The 15974-nt window shown below is 37.2% G+C and overlaps 1 protein-coding gene across 20 annotated transcripts in view; it reads right to left on the bottom strand.

Moving 5' to 3' along the window:
• Positions 1-15974, bottom strand: part of SYNE1 (spectrin repeat containing nuclear envelope protein 1) — a 289881-nt gene that overhangs the window by 21242 nt on the left and 252665 nt on the right. For all 20 annotated transcript variants that reach the window (XM_033056260.2, XM_033056262.2, XM_033056276.2 and 17 more), the window contains 6 exons: positions 10073-10235; positions 6253-6440; positions 4872-5022; positions 1544-1726; positions 995-1132; positions 64-255 (listed from right to left, as the gene is read on the bottom strand). In XM_033056260.2, coding sequence (XP_032912151.1) covers positions 64-255; positions 995-1132; positions 1544-1726; positions 4872-5022; positions 6253-6440; positions 10073-10235 — 1015 coding nt within the window. The remainder of the gene's footprint in view (positions 1-63; positions 256-994; positions 1133-1543; positions 1727-4871; positions 5023-6252; positions 6441-10072; positions 10236-15974) is intronic.

Below are 15974 nucleotides of genomic sequence, written 5' to 3'. Positions count from 1 at the left end.
GATTCTCACATTTGTAAAATGGTAACAAACCAAACAAGTAAAAACATATGTAAAAATACACACAGGAAGGCGGATAAGTTTCTTGTGATAGCGCTCCACACGCCCGAAGACCTCTTGGCAGTAATGACGCAGCTCATCCAGTTCTTCTTCAATCACAGCTGCATCCAGGGGCTCACTTTTCTCAATGAGCTGCTCACCTTGCACAATTATCTGCTCAATTTTGTTGTTGTTCAGGGAAATTTCTTGCTGGAAAGCCTGTGTAAAAACAAAGCCCTTGCTTTATCAACAAAATCAACACGACAACAACCTGGACAATTAAAGATGCAACTCTTAAAGAGTTTTACAGAAAGAATGGTGTGGATAACAAACAGGGATTGTGCCAAATACTCTTGTCATGAGCAACAACGAGCAATTAAATTAAATTTAGCATTCCGCAGCCTTTTATGCCAAAACCAGTGATACTTCATGGTTTACCATCTCATTCCTTGCTTGTTGAATTTGGAAAGAAAGCTCTTCTCTAAACAAGCCATGCCAATGATCAAATGTCTAGAATGAACTAAGATACTAAAGCTAGTACAGTGGAATTTTGGATAATGTGATATTTGGCATTGTTCGCTCCAGGCAAGGAGTTTTCTGATGCAGAAATGGTTGAGAAGCACAGTAATTATTAGATATTACCAATAATGGAGACCTTACATAAATATTTTTATTAATATTTCCTATTTTGATGAGGGAAAGTACACTATCACCCCTGGTTTTTCTTTTTACATTTTTCACAGATCAAGGACCTTCTATTTTGACAAGCAGTACATATTGGAATCTGACATAACTCATAACTTTTGAGGTTGAAGTCTCGGCCTGCAAGTAAAGGAACCGCATCAGGCTGCATTTCTGCATAATGTTTCTTAAAATTCTTTTCCCACCATGCATGGCTTTTTTTTTTTTTTATCCCTTCTTTCATCCCTCCTTCTGTAACTGCATAATCATTCTTTACCTTAAGTTGCTTTATTTTTGCTTGGACATCACACTCTGAGAAATGTTCGATGTTGGTCAGTTGCAGGTCCATCTCTGTTAGCCATACCAGGATGCTGTCACGTGCTGTTTCAAACTCCTCACGCTGGCCAATAAAATGCTGGAGAGTGAAAAAATTGAGTGGCATAAAATGACTGGAAACATGAAAACCCCCAGCAATAGCAGGAAAATTACTTTCATCCCCATTGAATACAATTTAAACTCAGTACACCTTCTTCTTTCATTTCCTACATGCTTTCTAAGGTTCCTTTTTAAGTAACACCATCCAGAGCTGCAATTAGTTGAAAAAATTAGCTATGAAAGTTATCTTCTGTGAGGAAGGTGGTGTTTGATGTCACCAAGCCTATACTTTGTTTACTTTTGACTAAGCGAACTGATGAGATTCCTTCCTCTTCCAAAGGTAGAAATCCCCTCAAAAACACTGTGCAAATGCATTAAACTGAAAGCTACTGAAGTACCCTTGATTCACAACTAGAGTAGTGATATTGAAGTCTTAAAAATGGAAAAATACTTTTAGCCTGCGCAGGATGGAGGTAACTCTCTTTTGTAAATTGTCCCATCTCTGGTTCCCCTCATGAACCATCTGCTTCAGGCTGCCAGCGGAGTCAGTGCGGTTCTCCCGTGCCAGGCGCCGGTATTGCTTATTGATCAGCTCCAGTTGAGTCAGGCTTTCATGCACTTGTCTCTGGAAAGCCTAAAGCAGTATGAACAAAAGACACCTTCAGAATTTTAATTACTGAGATCAGGATACATATATAGATCTCTTGCCTTACTTAGACCCTTCTGCACCTTCAGCCAATAATTCCACTAGTTGGAGACATCTCCTGGAGGGCTACCCTATAGATTTGCTGCCTTCTGATTATAAAAAGCAAAACCAAAAAAACTCCTCCAAAAAACCCAAAAACATTTCTAAAACTGACCCAGTTCACTGAATGAGAAGTTGCAACATAAATATCTATTACAAGGCAAAATCAATACCAAAAAAACCCGTCTCTTCTTTCCGCAAAATTATATGCTTTTGTATTTGAGAACAGAAGTAGAAACAATGAACATGAAGCTCTTCTTAAAAAAAACCCAAAAAAAACCCCCAAAAAACAACAGAAATCCAAGATTCCTGTGGCTTCACTGGATTTCTTTTCACATACTGAATTTGCTGAAATGCAAACACTGAAGACATTTGAGCAATCGTTTATTCTGAAAAACGATACTAAATGAGACATCTCTTTATATTTAGTATACTGCTGTGCAAGTAAGTTTTGTCTTAAAATATTCACAGAAAAGAAAATGTCACCAGTATCCATGCCAGCTTATGTCAGGACAAATGTTTGTACCATGTACTTTTGGTGCTTGCTCTGCTGTCACAAGAGCCACAGTGATGCAGCTGAGGTGCATGCTTTTATGTTGTGACTAGCAATCATGAAGCTTGGAGGAAGAACTTTGTAAAGGAATGACTGAATTGATATTAGTACTACTACTACCAGCAGCACGACCTGACTATTTTTTCAAAAATCTACTTGTTTTTATCTTGTCCCATCACCAAAATAGAAAAGCAATTAAAGGAAGACCTAAAAACCTAGATTGCACCAGCTGTCTTTTAGATACAAGTAGGGTTTGGATTCCACTATAGTTCCACAAACTTGCTGTCTGATATTCCTCACAATGCAATAAAACAGTCAATCTTCCAAAACTAGACACACCCCCTTAATAAGGGCTGTAGAACTGGGAATGGTAATATACGTCTCTAGAGAAATTTTAATTAAACACATGAGTTTTCTACATAAAAAAATAAACACTTCATACTGCACCATTCAAAGTTAAAAATGAAATAAGCACATTTCTGCTGTAATAGCAGAGAAGAAAGTAAAGGAACTAGTTGGAAAAAAGATCAGATTCTGTAGAATTCTCTCAACATAATTATTCTCTTCATTGAACGGCCATCAGATTGGAGGAAATGCGCTTGGAGCTAGGGTGAAATGATCAGTAGAACCTAATTAATCTAAAATTGTATTCCTATATTGGAGGTACAATTCTGACTGTATTTACGAGGATCACGAAATCTAAAAGCGTGCAGTTGCTGTTTCACCTGTTACCAAGCCTTCTCCAGCAAAAGAACAGCTGTTTATTTGCCTTCCATTTTTTTTTTCCCAGCTACACAAGAACTCATCTGTTGCGTTCCTTCCTGTTACTGCTTTTCATTTCTTCATAAATTACTGGAGAGGAAGGAGTTTAGTTTTGTACAGTGAAGTCAGTGGGAGCCATCCTTGACCTCTGTGCTAAAGAACTGAAAGGTTCCTATATGGTCTGATGAGCTCTTTTTGTTATGTGTTGTTGTTTTTTTAAATTAAAATGTAAATATGGAGAAGAAAATAAGAAAAAATGCCTAGTTAAAGCAGAAACCTGCTTCTGTTAGTATTTGTAAGTGACTGACTTCATACCGAACTCACAGTAAAGCTGCTGAATGCCACTGGATTTGAATACCACATTGCCTTCCTGCTATTTGGTAGGCAGAGAAATCAGGTGTTCAGGAGAATTAAACAAAAAAAAAGAAGGAAAAAAGAGAAAGAACCAAACTAACAGGGGAAGGAGGCTTTTGAAAAGGCTACACTGTTCTCTTTGCATCTTGGTCCTGCTGACACACTATAGACAGTAAAAAATCCACAAGTCTGCTGCAGAGGAAAAGTCACCATAACAGCTGAGGTTCAATGAAACAGACTTTGGGCAAAGTCAATTCAGCTGTAAAAATCAAGGAGTCAATATACTTGTGGTACGGCTTCTCAGACTTACTAAGAGATTTAAACCCTGAACACCACATAAAGCGACCATGGGAAAGAGGTGTGAGGTAGAGTGTGTCCAGGAAGCAAATGTTTCTCTACCATGGCAATCTACCTGGCCATAATGAAGTCTGGCATAATGAAGTCTGTTTAAAACCAAAACCTGGCCAGTACATTCAAAAATGTGAATATCAATTATAGAACACAGCACTTAGCAGTTCATGTTTTTGATTTAACTGTTAAACCAAAACCTATCGATGCACTTAGACATTGTTTAAAATTTGCATTTCTTCTTCATATCAAATACTTTACAGAGCCTGACGGTTTACAGAATTGCTGAAATAATTTGTTCTCTTTCTTCTCTCCCACTTTGACATACTCTTTGCAAATATGAATCCAAGCAAAAAAATTTCCTCTGTGGCTCACCAGTGATATGCTTGTGTGCTTTACACACAGGTTTATAATCCATTGTAACTATCAGACAAGCCCTCACACCACAGTGGACACAATAGAATCATATAACAATCTCCTAAGCACTGATCAAAGGGACAGCTTTCCAGTTTTGAAGCATGCTCAACTTTTTTAAGTCACAAGGGACACCATGTGGACAAATAACAATACTTGCATGAACATGAATTTCATGTATAAGGATCCAAAGTGGGTATTCTGCACCATATGAGAGCCTTCAGAGAGCTAGTTTCAGAAAGTTATGGAAAGAGGAGGGATAAAATCAAAGCAAAAGCTAGAACATGCAGCATACATTTGAAGAGGCATTTGGTGAAGGGAGATTTAGCAAGGCTCTGGAACACTGACTGGACATGTTTAAAAGCTGCAGAAATAAAAAAAGGTGAGGAATCTAGCTTTGGTGAACTAACAGTGGAGGGAACTTCCAGTTGCCACCTTCCACTGTCATTTTATCTTAGGAACCTGCCACTGAAGACAGCTACAAAATCATCAACTCCACTTTAATACAGCATCTCTTCTGTAACTTGGTTATGGGAAAGAAGAACAGCAGCTGGGTGCTGCAATGTGATCAGTAGGTATTGAATTTCAACCCCTATAAATCACCTCAAATTTCTTCAGTTCTTCCTTAGCAACAGTGTAAAGCACACCAGAGGAGCTTGGGAAAGCAGCTGTCCTCTCAGAGGCTTTTAGCCACTCTTCAAATCTAGAGTAGTCATCCAAAAATTTTTGCCATAGCCGCCAGGTCTCTTCAATTCTGCAACAAATAAAGGAAAATCAGAGAATGCTCGGACTGACAGCCAGCTGACCTACAGAACTTTAACCTGTCATCTGCAACAGCCAACTAGCACTGCACCAGACAGTAACTGACTAATAGTCTAACTCAGCCAGCCAGACTGATAAACAGACCACAGGGAAGGCTGGCTCATTCCAGACTGAGCTAGAATAAGATGAAGGCATTTTTTTAAATGTATCTAACTTTGGAATCACTATTAAAAAAAAGTTTTAAGTTTGTAATAGGAACTCTAAAAGCTGAGCACACACTAAATAACTTCTGAAATGCAGTACCAGTGACATCAGTAAAGCTGCTCTTTATACAAATTACTGTTTCTAGTACAATAAAGACTCTAAATACAGATAGCTCATTTAACTTCCCAGTAAAAACCAAAACCAATCATTTTTTCATAAAATAAACAAAAAACTTTAAAAAGTTAAAGAAAATATCCTAAATAAAGGAATTTAAATCTGTAAACATGTCTCATTACTAAGTCAGCACATCGTAATAGCATTGCCCCACATCATTAACCTACATCATTACTGCTGTTGAAATTACCCAAACTATCCTGTGTGGGAATAGAAAACAATTAATCTTCTGGATATGATGGTCTAAGGATGTGCAGTCACCCAGATGATACACAAGAATCTTGGGTGCTGTGGCCCTCATTTGCTCAGCATAGCTAAGATGATGAAATTCCATGTAAGTGCTCAGTCCTACAATTCTTCCAAAGAACAAAATCAGACATAAGAGAAACTGCTGAGGAACACTGGCTACATATAAACCCTAATACCTGGAATAACATTTCACCCATTCAATAACTAGTCTCCAATCAATCTCAGTAATTTTTGTGTAAATTTAAGTGTCACAACCTCCCTTTTAGGTCATGTTTTCTAAATCTCTTTGAGTCATTGCTATCATCTAAAATTTCTCTAGTTTCTGTCTCATCATATCCATGAAACATGGGAAATAATAGATCATTCTGTTGAAGAACCTGTGAGTGAAATTTGATGATTGCTATCCGTATAAAGGCATGTGCAACCAAAAATTTCATTTTTTAATAGAGGCGTAGCAGCTATTGGCTTCTACTCAGTGTATGATTTTTTCTGAACCTTACATTCTTTTATTCAGTACTACAACCATACAACATCCATCCATCCTGTATGTCTGTCTGTGGAAGGAAATACTAATCTGTAGGTGTTTTAGACTTACTTAAGTCGTCTTTCCATTGACATTGCACAAATATTTCTCCACCTCCTGTCCAGATTGCGTGTAGCCTGCTGGATAGAGTCACACTCTGCTTCTGTGGCACAAGCATCACAGTCATGAAGAAGTACTTCACACAGATTGAGAACAGATGCCACGCCAGTGCTGTGTTTCTCTATGTCCCTCTGGAGTTCCTGCAGGTGAAGAGATTAGTTCTTAAGAGAAATTGCAAAACATGCATCCATGCAAATGTGTTTATTTTCCACTTATTTAAAAAAGAAAGAAGCTTGCAAACAGAAGAAAACATCCAGTAATACCAATTAAGAGAGTGCATCTACGCAAGTGGTGATGCAATGTTATCAGTGAGGCCAGAAGAACCTGGCAGCATGCACAGCTCTCCCAGGGACTACGAACACCAAATCATTAACTGGGAAAAACTGCCAGAGCTCTGCATGCTCAGCTGAGCATCTTTCACACACATTTAATCAACATCACCAATAAATGGCAGAATTATTCTCAGTCCTTTCCCATTATCACAGAGAATGTGAAGCGGAAGTTAGTAAGAGAAGTGTGACAAGGAAATACATTCTTATGTACTGCAAGGGTTTGGCAGAGGGACCCTTCATGAACATGCTGCTCCCCAGGAGAGGCAGCTCCAAAGTGGCACATTTGACATGGAGATTAGTAGCAGCACATGTTGAACAGAGCACATGTAAGACATTTTTCTTCCTTCATGTTTCAGTTCTTTAGCATTTTCATTGGAAATGGAAAAGAAGAACTCCAGACATCTAAAGAAAAAGCACTCACACCATCTTAGCACTTATTATATGTGCTCAGTATTATTTTCCTGACGTTTTCTTGGTTTCAATGGTTTGTTCTACACTGATGAAAATGTTTCCTCTAGAATTGCTATTTCACCTTAGTTTTGATTTCAAGTTAAGACAAACCACAAAAATAATTGGCTGCTGCTGTTGGATCAGTGCAATGAGAAGAAACTCTGCTCGACTTTTGTTCACATTTGTAATAAATCATCAGAATATTAGATGGAAAAATCAGTATGGACAATAACTAAGTCAAAACAACCTAATTCCAATTTTGACAAAAAATACTAATGTAACTACATCAAAAAGGGCTATATTATATTTAGAATACTAGGTTCAATTCTCATTCAGATGAAGAAAGGAACCAATAGGATGATTAGAGATGTGGAAGTTTACACAGGAGAATGTGGCAGATTGAGGATAAGTAGAGATAAACTACTCTGTAATTTTGCTATTGAAGTCAACTATGGCATGCAAAAGGAAATACAGTGTCAATTTACAGTGTCTACACATATTTAAGGTTTAACTAGAGGAACTTTTCTTACATGACATGAAAACATCTTCCAGCAGGAAATGAGATCTAAATGTCGAATTTAGAAACTCAGGACATTTGAATTAGAGCAAGGTGGACCTGTATCAACCTTTTTTTTCTTGGTTGTTTGTAATACCTGGGGTTTCACTTAATGAAGAAATTTAGTTAATCTTCTCAACTAGAAAGTTATTTTGTAAACATCTACTTGAGAATATTGAGTGGAAAATCACAATATTTTCTTCCTCAACAGCGGCCCTCTCACTTCACTTGCCTGAAAAATACTTTCATTGTGATGTCAAAATACATATTTTTCTTTCTATCTGCCCTGAAATATTATAGGAGGGTGGATACTATAATCAGATGTCATACTTTATGAAACACACACTCCAGAAAGCTATGAGACTAGGTAACACTATAACCTTTCTAAAGTTTTGGATTAAAGCAGTGGTGAGAACCATGGCTCCTGAGCATTCCTAAGAATTACACTTTTTCTATTCACCTACAGAACATTTCCACAAGCACTGTCTAGACTATTTCTTCTCCATAGTCTAATATTTATTTCCCAGATTTTAAAATTTATTATGTTTATTAGAGAACATTAAGCCTTTGGGTTAGTTCACAAAAGAGTGTCACTTTTATGCACTGCTGTTACCCATATGCAACCTCTTTTTAAAACTTTATTTGCCCAGAAGCAAGCATCATTTTTTCACATTTCAACAGGTAGGAGACTGAGAAAATAAACAAACAAGCAGCCCTTTAAATGAAGTTCATTATCCCAGGAAAATACTGCATTGAAGTTAGCCTACCTTTCCCCAGGACATCCAGATTCATCTGCAATTTTAATTTCACTAGAGACCAGCAATCTGCAAAGCTGATGCTTGGCTGAAGCAGATGCTGAGAACTAGATAATGGAGTTTCATAAACGGAATTTGTCCCTCCTCTTTCACAACGTAACATCTTTAACCTAATTTCGCATATGAACAACTGGGAAGATAACATGACCTCAGTGGAAGATCAAACCCAGAAGAGAACACAAAGTCACTAACAGAAGAGACATGGAACAAAGTATTTGAGAAGGTAGCCTTCTGAGGTGCGGTGGACAGTGACATAGCCTCCAACTAATAAAAATACAGGTTGCCATGCATTGAAAGTGGGTGGGTTTTAAAAGCTATTATTATTTTAACCATGTCTTGTATCACTACCATATTAAATCATCACCATGTTTCCAAATACGGCATCCTCTCATGGTAAGATTCATCTCCATTTCTCCCCTTTAGAGTTAAATTAAACCACTCTCACTTCTACAGAATATCACTGCATGCTGTCACCACAATGAAACAGTGGAAGGCAGAGATATACCAGTCTCATGCCCAAAATAAATCCCCTAAGATAGTTGCAACAAACTACAGCATGTCTGCATAGGGATTCTAGTAAATAATCTCAATTGTCTACATTGACAGCAATGTTTAGCCTTCCCAGCACTTTATTGTCTCAGAAACACACTCGTTAGTGACACTTCTGGGTTATAAGTTATTATCCCTATGTAAATTAAGTATAAAACATTAATAATTAATTCTGAATAGAGAAGTAGCAAATCAGTTGACAGGTTGGCAAAATCTCTGAGGGAGTTCTTGGCTCTCAGTTCTACCCTCAGCTTTAAGGAGAAAAATGCCCATTTGTACTTTTCATAAATTATCCACAAAATACCTTCTTCCCACACATTTCTTTCTCCTCTGGAGAAAGGACCCAGGAAAACATGTAACTCATCTCCAGTGGGCAACAGCAAGGTATTTTTGCCAATAAATCACCAACAGGAACACAAAGGACAACAGTTCTCTCCAGCAATGTGCTTCTAGGTAAAACTGCAGTGGGCAGTGAAGTGTAACAGGAAGGAGAAAGTATAGTAAATCATCTTAGAAGTAACATTAGTTTCAATGCCAAAAACTGTTTGACTTCACATTTTTCTACATATTTTAATCTAGCACTGCATAAAGGCTTTGTGTAGTATAAACCAACCAATTTAAACTTCACATGTATAGCTCATGCATCTTTGCGTGCAAAGTGACTCTCAAACAAGCTGCAAAATAAAACTGCATTAGAAAGGTTGCTAAAAATAGTAATTTTCAAGCATTTGCAAAATTTGCAAGGTCTAATACGTGTCAGTTTTGCCTCTGGGAACAGACAATTCAAACAAACAAAAACCACAAGCCCCAAAGGAAAACAATTGCAATAACTCGTTCAGGTTACATCTCTTGGTGCCTTACCTTTCTTGGAAATGTCAATCAGCTCCTGGAGGATTCGATGTCAAGGCCAGCAGAAGGCTCTATAAGTGACACAGTAAGTACCACTTGCCTTGATATTTAAGCATTTTGCCTCATGCCCTCTCAATTGAACTGGGCATGGGCAGCCCAAGGACACTGTACTTTGGCTCTCCCCATGTCACTGTTCACCTGGTAAGTGTGTTGTATTTTACCTGCTGTTCATTTAGCTTCCTTTGTATCTCCTCAGAGTCACAAGTTTCATAGACGATAGGTTTGGACAGCTCTGACTCAATGTGGGCAAGCCAAGATCTCATACTACTCATGTTTTTATCCAGCTGCTGAACTGCAACAAGGGTTTCCTTCAACTTCTTTACCCTGAAAAGAAAAAGAAACGGCAGTATTAAGTACACCCTGAAAATAAATTTTCTCAGCACGCATTTCAGGAAGTTTTCAGAGAAACTTAGATGGTGAGTTCTGTTGTAAAGTCTTCCTTTATTATATAACAGAAGTATATTATATATTCATAGAGTCCTGCATTCATAGCTGCTGGTTAAGAAAAATTGAGTTCTTATTAATGCTACACAACATTTTCAAAGTTTCTGGGATTTTTTTTTTTTTTTTTTAATCAGCTCAGGCACATCAACCCCCCAAAACAATCTAAGTAATTTAGTTGTGTATTTGACTAATAGATGACAACTGTTCTCCTTAGAGTACAAGAACGACTTCTGTTCATCTTAGACTACAAGTACCACCTGTATTGATATATGGGTAAGAGAGTGCACTGAATGAACAGGCCCTTTTCACACCCATGGGAACACTGAAATAAGTAACATAGAAGATTTGGGTTGGAAGGGATGCTTAAAAGTCATCTAGTCCACCTGCTCTGCAATGAGCAAGGACATCTTCAACTAGATCAGGTTGTTCAGAGCCCCATCCAGCCTGACCTTGGACATTTCTAGAGATGGGACACCATTTGGGCAACCTCTCTGGGCAACCTGTTCCAGGGTGAAGACTTGTCCTTGAATAAATCAGTTTCAGAGCAAGACATCCACCTCAGAACCTGGGGAGAATTCTTGAATCCCGAGGGCTGCTTTAATTTGGTATTATTGGACTATTTCAGATTTAAACAAATGAAATTGGAATTGAACTGCATAATGATTCCTAACTAGTATTTTTCTTGGAATCCTGACCCTGGAAGACCAATCAACAGGAAAAATTAAATAGATTTCTGTTTGTGATTTTTTTTCTTGTGTTTATTTTTTTGTTTGTTTTGTTCTGTTTTTATCAAGAGAACATTAAGCTTAGAGAGTGAATAAATTCAAGTAAAATTCCATCCTATCTCACTGATTTTTCCTTCAAACTCTTTGAACTGCAAAATTGTCCTTCAGTAATTCTGTCCTTCCTATCCCCATGTTTCATAACATACATTGTTAGTAGATTCTCAATTTTTTTCTAAGGTCTCTCCTTTTCTCTGTTTGTGTGATACCAAAACCAATCTTGAGTAATGTACCCTCTTATGCTCCTATTGCTCTTCTACTTCAGTGTCTCAATACCAGAAAGATTTAAAAGATGATTGCAGTTGGGAACAGATTGACTAAATTGGGTTGAAAAAGACAAAATTGCCAGATTTGTTAAATAAACGAAATGCCACCTGGCTGTCCTATAATTCAAATTAAGCAATTCACATTTTTTCACACAGTACAAATGAGCAAATTTATCAAGAGTTTCTACATTGAAAGCAGTAGTTGCAGCTAACCATTAAGAGAATCACAGAGATGGTAATGCTATCTTAAAAAAAAAAAAAAAAAATATTTACAATTTTCTTTTCTTTATAGCTCTCTTTAGCTCACAGATGGTTAAACCATGGTTCTTTATTGCTACAAACCCTCAAGAATAGTTCAAATACAGCTTCCTTGCCAGAGTCTCATGAGCAACAGCTACAGGTTTTGAACTGTAAAAAAACTCCACCTGGTAACTGGAAACAAATCTGGGCTACCTGAAAATCCGTCTAAATGGGACTGAAGTAAATACAATTATGCTGAATTATGAAAATATATATATAAGAACACAATTACACCTCAGTCCTCATCATGAGGCTATCTCATAATACAGCTGTGTTTTTAGGCTTGGGGAGATGGTAGCAGAACACCCACTGAAGGCATCATCTCCTTGTCACCTATGGTTCTACATAGAATGTTTTGTGGGTTTGAACCAACTGAAACTTGTTCATTAGGTGACCAAGAAGGCTGGTTATCACCCTTCTGCAAGTGACATACAGCTTTTCAATCTCTGACATCATTTAAAAGGAGTGAAATCCTGCCCATTCTCTGTTTGTATTTTCAAGGCTCTATGCTACTGATCTTTTGCAGGCCTGCTGGAGTGGGAAAGGGAACACTGAGTCATGTCAGCCCTGCAGAGAAGCAATGTCACTTGATCATCTGCAAGACCAAACTGTGGATTGGGATTTTTTTGTTTGCAAATGTGTGGTACTCTAATCTCTGTACTGGATTTCATCTACATTTTGCCTGGAACAACAATAATGGGTCCATCATTTAGAAAGTGCCCTCTGCCTCAAGCAAACTGTGCAGGAGTACATCCCTGCCAAGGTATAAAAAATAGTCTGGACCAACTACCACTATTTTCAGTCACATGATCTGAGTTACTTCAGAGAGAGAAAGAAAAACAGCATAACATACTAAAAGAACACTCCAAACAAACCCAAACCCTACAGCTTCCTTCCTGTCCCTCCAGTACATCTATGCTTAACACTGTTCTTTTTTTACTGAGTTTAACATAACAGGTTCCTTGCCCATGGTACAAACAGAAACAAATAAACAAGTGCTTATTGAGTCTGCTGAGATTATTTTTTTGACTGAACTGCAGTACAGTGTTGTGCCTCCAGCTACACTGAAAACATATCCACAATCAAATAATAGATGCAATCCAATTTGTCTGAAAGCTTTCCTTCTGAATTTCAGCAAGTAAAGTTCCCTATATTCTAAAATCTCGGCTTAAGAAACAAAAGTCAAATTCTGAATCAGGTATGTGGGATCCCTGGCCAAGTGTAATTTTGAGGTTTTTAGATTTCATTTAAAATATTAATAATTTCAATAATAATTTCATGCTTTTGTTGCAGCACTAGGCAGCACAGTAACTGCACATGTTACTGTGAAAGACTTGAGATAACTTTTCTCATTGATAATAAAAATTCTGCACTGAAATCAAAGGGTTCCTGGAACCATGACACAGTTGGTTTGAAGGTTGCTTTTCATAAACACACACACTCCAGCCTTGTTACATTTTACAAATTGTTAAACTCTCAGAAAGGAAAATACAGCAGAATTCAATTGTTTTTCATGGTTTACTGATGAAAAATCATCTAACAGTTTGAACGGGTTTATGATATTTATATTTTCATGTTCTAATTAATGTGCCTCAATTTCCCCAAGAAAGCAATAATTTTAGATTGTCTATTAATAATGTCTATTATTCTAAATTGGGCAAAGACTGTGGGAAAACAACTAGGAAATAAAATTAAGCACAGATATATTTAAATCAACTAGTCCTAAAGAAGAAAGTCTTAGATTCCACTTAAATCTGAATGGGAAAAATCCTGTAAGTACAGAAAAATGCATCATATAGAAGTCATAACTACCGCATTAGTCATTTAAACAGCTGCTTACTAATATTAAACTTTAAAAGCAACATGAAAAAACTCATTGAGAGCATGTTGGCTAAGTCTGTACAGCAGACATCAGAAAGCAGAAAAGGTGTTTTTAAAAAAGTATTTGCTTGCAACAGTAGACAAAGTTTAAAATAATATTCTGAAACAGTGAAAAATGTTGCACTCTTAACATGAGCTTTGAAAAGATAGGCTGAAAAGTAATCTTTTTATGATTAAAAAGTATTTATTTTCAAAGTACAGTATTACTGTATAGTAAGATACCAGTAAAGCCTGTTATATTTACTACTCCAATCACTTTGCTCTTTCAAAGACTGAATTTCTAGAATTCTGAAGAATGGCTAAATTTCTAGAAAAGATAATGAGAAAAGGGAGAAAGATAAGTTGAATCAGAAAATCCAAGATGATTTAGGCTGAGTTCAAGTATTACATGCAGTTACAAGACAGCCATTAATATGAACAGGACAGACATGCTATGATAAGTTAAGTTTGAAATACTTTCTTTGCAGCTTCTTTCCTTCTCTGCCTTTTGCTTGTAGCCATGCCCCCTTGATGACACAAACATCAAGCAGACAGATAGTCTGTTTATTCTCACGTATGTACATGCTCTTGTATTTGAAAACAGCAGTAAAATTAGCCCACAGTTTCTCTCAAACAGTTAAGAGATTTTGCTAGTTCTAAGTCTCCATCACTATGAAAAAGTTATTCCAGGATCCAAAAGTGCTGGCTATAAAACAAAGTATGCTGTTACCACTGTCAACTGTTTTTCAACTGAGCAGAAAACAGTAATTTCTAGCTATAGTACTGATTTCTACATATCAATGTTTCAGTTAGTTTCCCAGCAAGCCAAGACTTCAGAAAGAATAGTATCAATCAAAAGCAAACAAAAATAGCTGCCTGCCTTGTGATATCACAGTTACAGTCTGGGAGGTCTGAATCCACATTGTTGTCCTCCGCCATCCTCACAGCATGCAAGTCTTCCACCACAACCATGAAATTTTCCAGTATTAAAAAGAAGAACTTCCACTCCCAAAGCCTGCAAACACTGTTCTTTTGGTGGGGGGAGGAAAAGGGACACACTCTTCTGGTGAGTACTGTACAGAAAATGTTTCACGCCAAGCAAATGTTACCAGCCGTTGCTTGATAACATGACACTGGATGGTGACAAGTGGTCATGTTTCTAAATAAAACTTGCATTCATCAACATGTGCCAGATTTGATCTCCAGGAATGTGCACTGGGAGTGGTAGGGGAAAGGATGAAAACACTTACAAAACCTTCTTTGCAAAGCCTGAGCAGTTGCAACAATAGCACTGTTTCCTGGCTGTAAACAATGCCAACTTTTTCATGAAGCTGACATATCAGACAAATTCATCTGAAAGGATTACAAGGTTCTAGAAGGGGAAAAAAAATGGAAGTCTGATGCAGAGACAATTCTGCAGCTGTCACTTCTGTAGTTACAGATCTCCTCTGAATGGAGGGGCAATTAAGAATAAGGGGTAAGGGAACAGAATCTGACAAAGAAAAATGCTTTTCCAGGTGACTGGAGAAGTTTCATCACACAGCATAAAATTGACAGGTAAAGATTCAGACTGGACATGTATTACCATAATATAGTACTAAAACATTTTCATAAAGCACTTTCTATCAGTTCACAGCTGTAGGAAACAAACACTAAGAAAAATGCTCCAGGCAAGGGACTACTGTTGCATTGCAGAAAAGTCTGCAGGCTCTAATAATTTATTAATACTGTCAGGCATCTGGAACATGAAAAGATGTATTTTATTCTCAGTACCAGGACAACTAATCTGCCTTTACCAGCTGAATGAAGCCAAAATTATGTTATATGACACACTCCAAATTCCAAAATATCATAACAGACACACATGACATTTTATAAGAACATATTCTAAAGGGCCTCTGGAGCCTACTAAAAAATTACCTTGGGGGATGTCAACCTTTTTGTGCACTGGTAATTAGACATCAATAAAAGCATTTTGTGCATACATTAATTAACAGCTTGGGTTTTGATGATTTCTGGCCAAAGATACAGCTGAACTACCAAAGTTTGCATAGGCTAATATCAAAATTTTCCTCAATTTTTTTTCCAAATTTCAGCAAATTTGCAGTGTTTCTTTTTCCCTTCATTGGGCATTGGAATGTAAAGAGTTATATGCTTAACTGCATACAATAATGTTGAGCATGCCAGTTGAGAAGACTAAGTTGAAATTATCTGGAAATAAAGTAAATAATATTTTACCTTCATTGGTTTAGAACTAGGACTTGACACTTCATGATAACAGAATGAGAGGGTCTAAGTGTATAATATTGCATCTTATGGCTCCCCACCTGAGAATGATACAGAATGCTAAACCCTCACTTCTCCCTATAGTGGGGACTAATCTGTAATACTGAATAGACAAGACAGATAAT

Source organism: Catharus ustulatus, chromosome 3 (genome assembly GCF_009819885.2).
Source record: "Catharus ustulatus isolate bCatUst1 chromosome 3, bCatUst1.pri.v2, whole genome shotgun sequence".
Lineage (NCBI taxonomy): Eukaryota > Metazoa > Chordata > Aves > Passeriformes > Turdidae > Catharus > Catharus ustulatus.
This window is presented reverse-complemented; position numbering and strand designations above follow the sequence as displayed.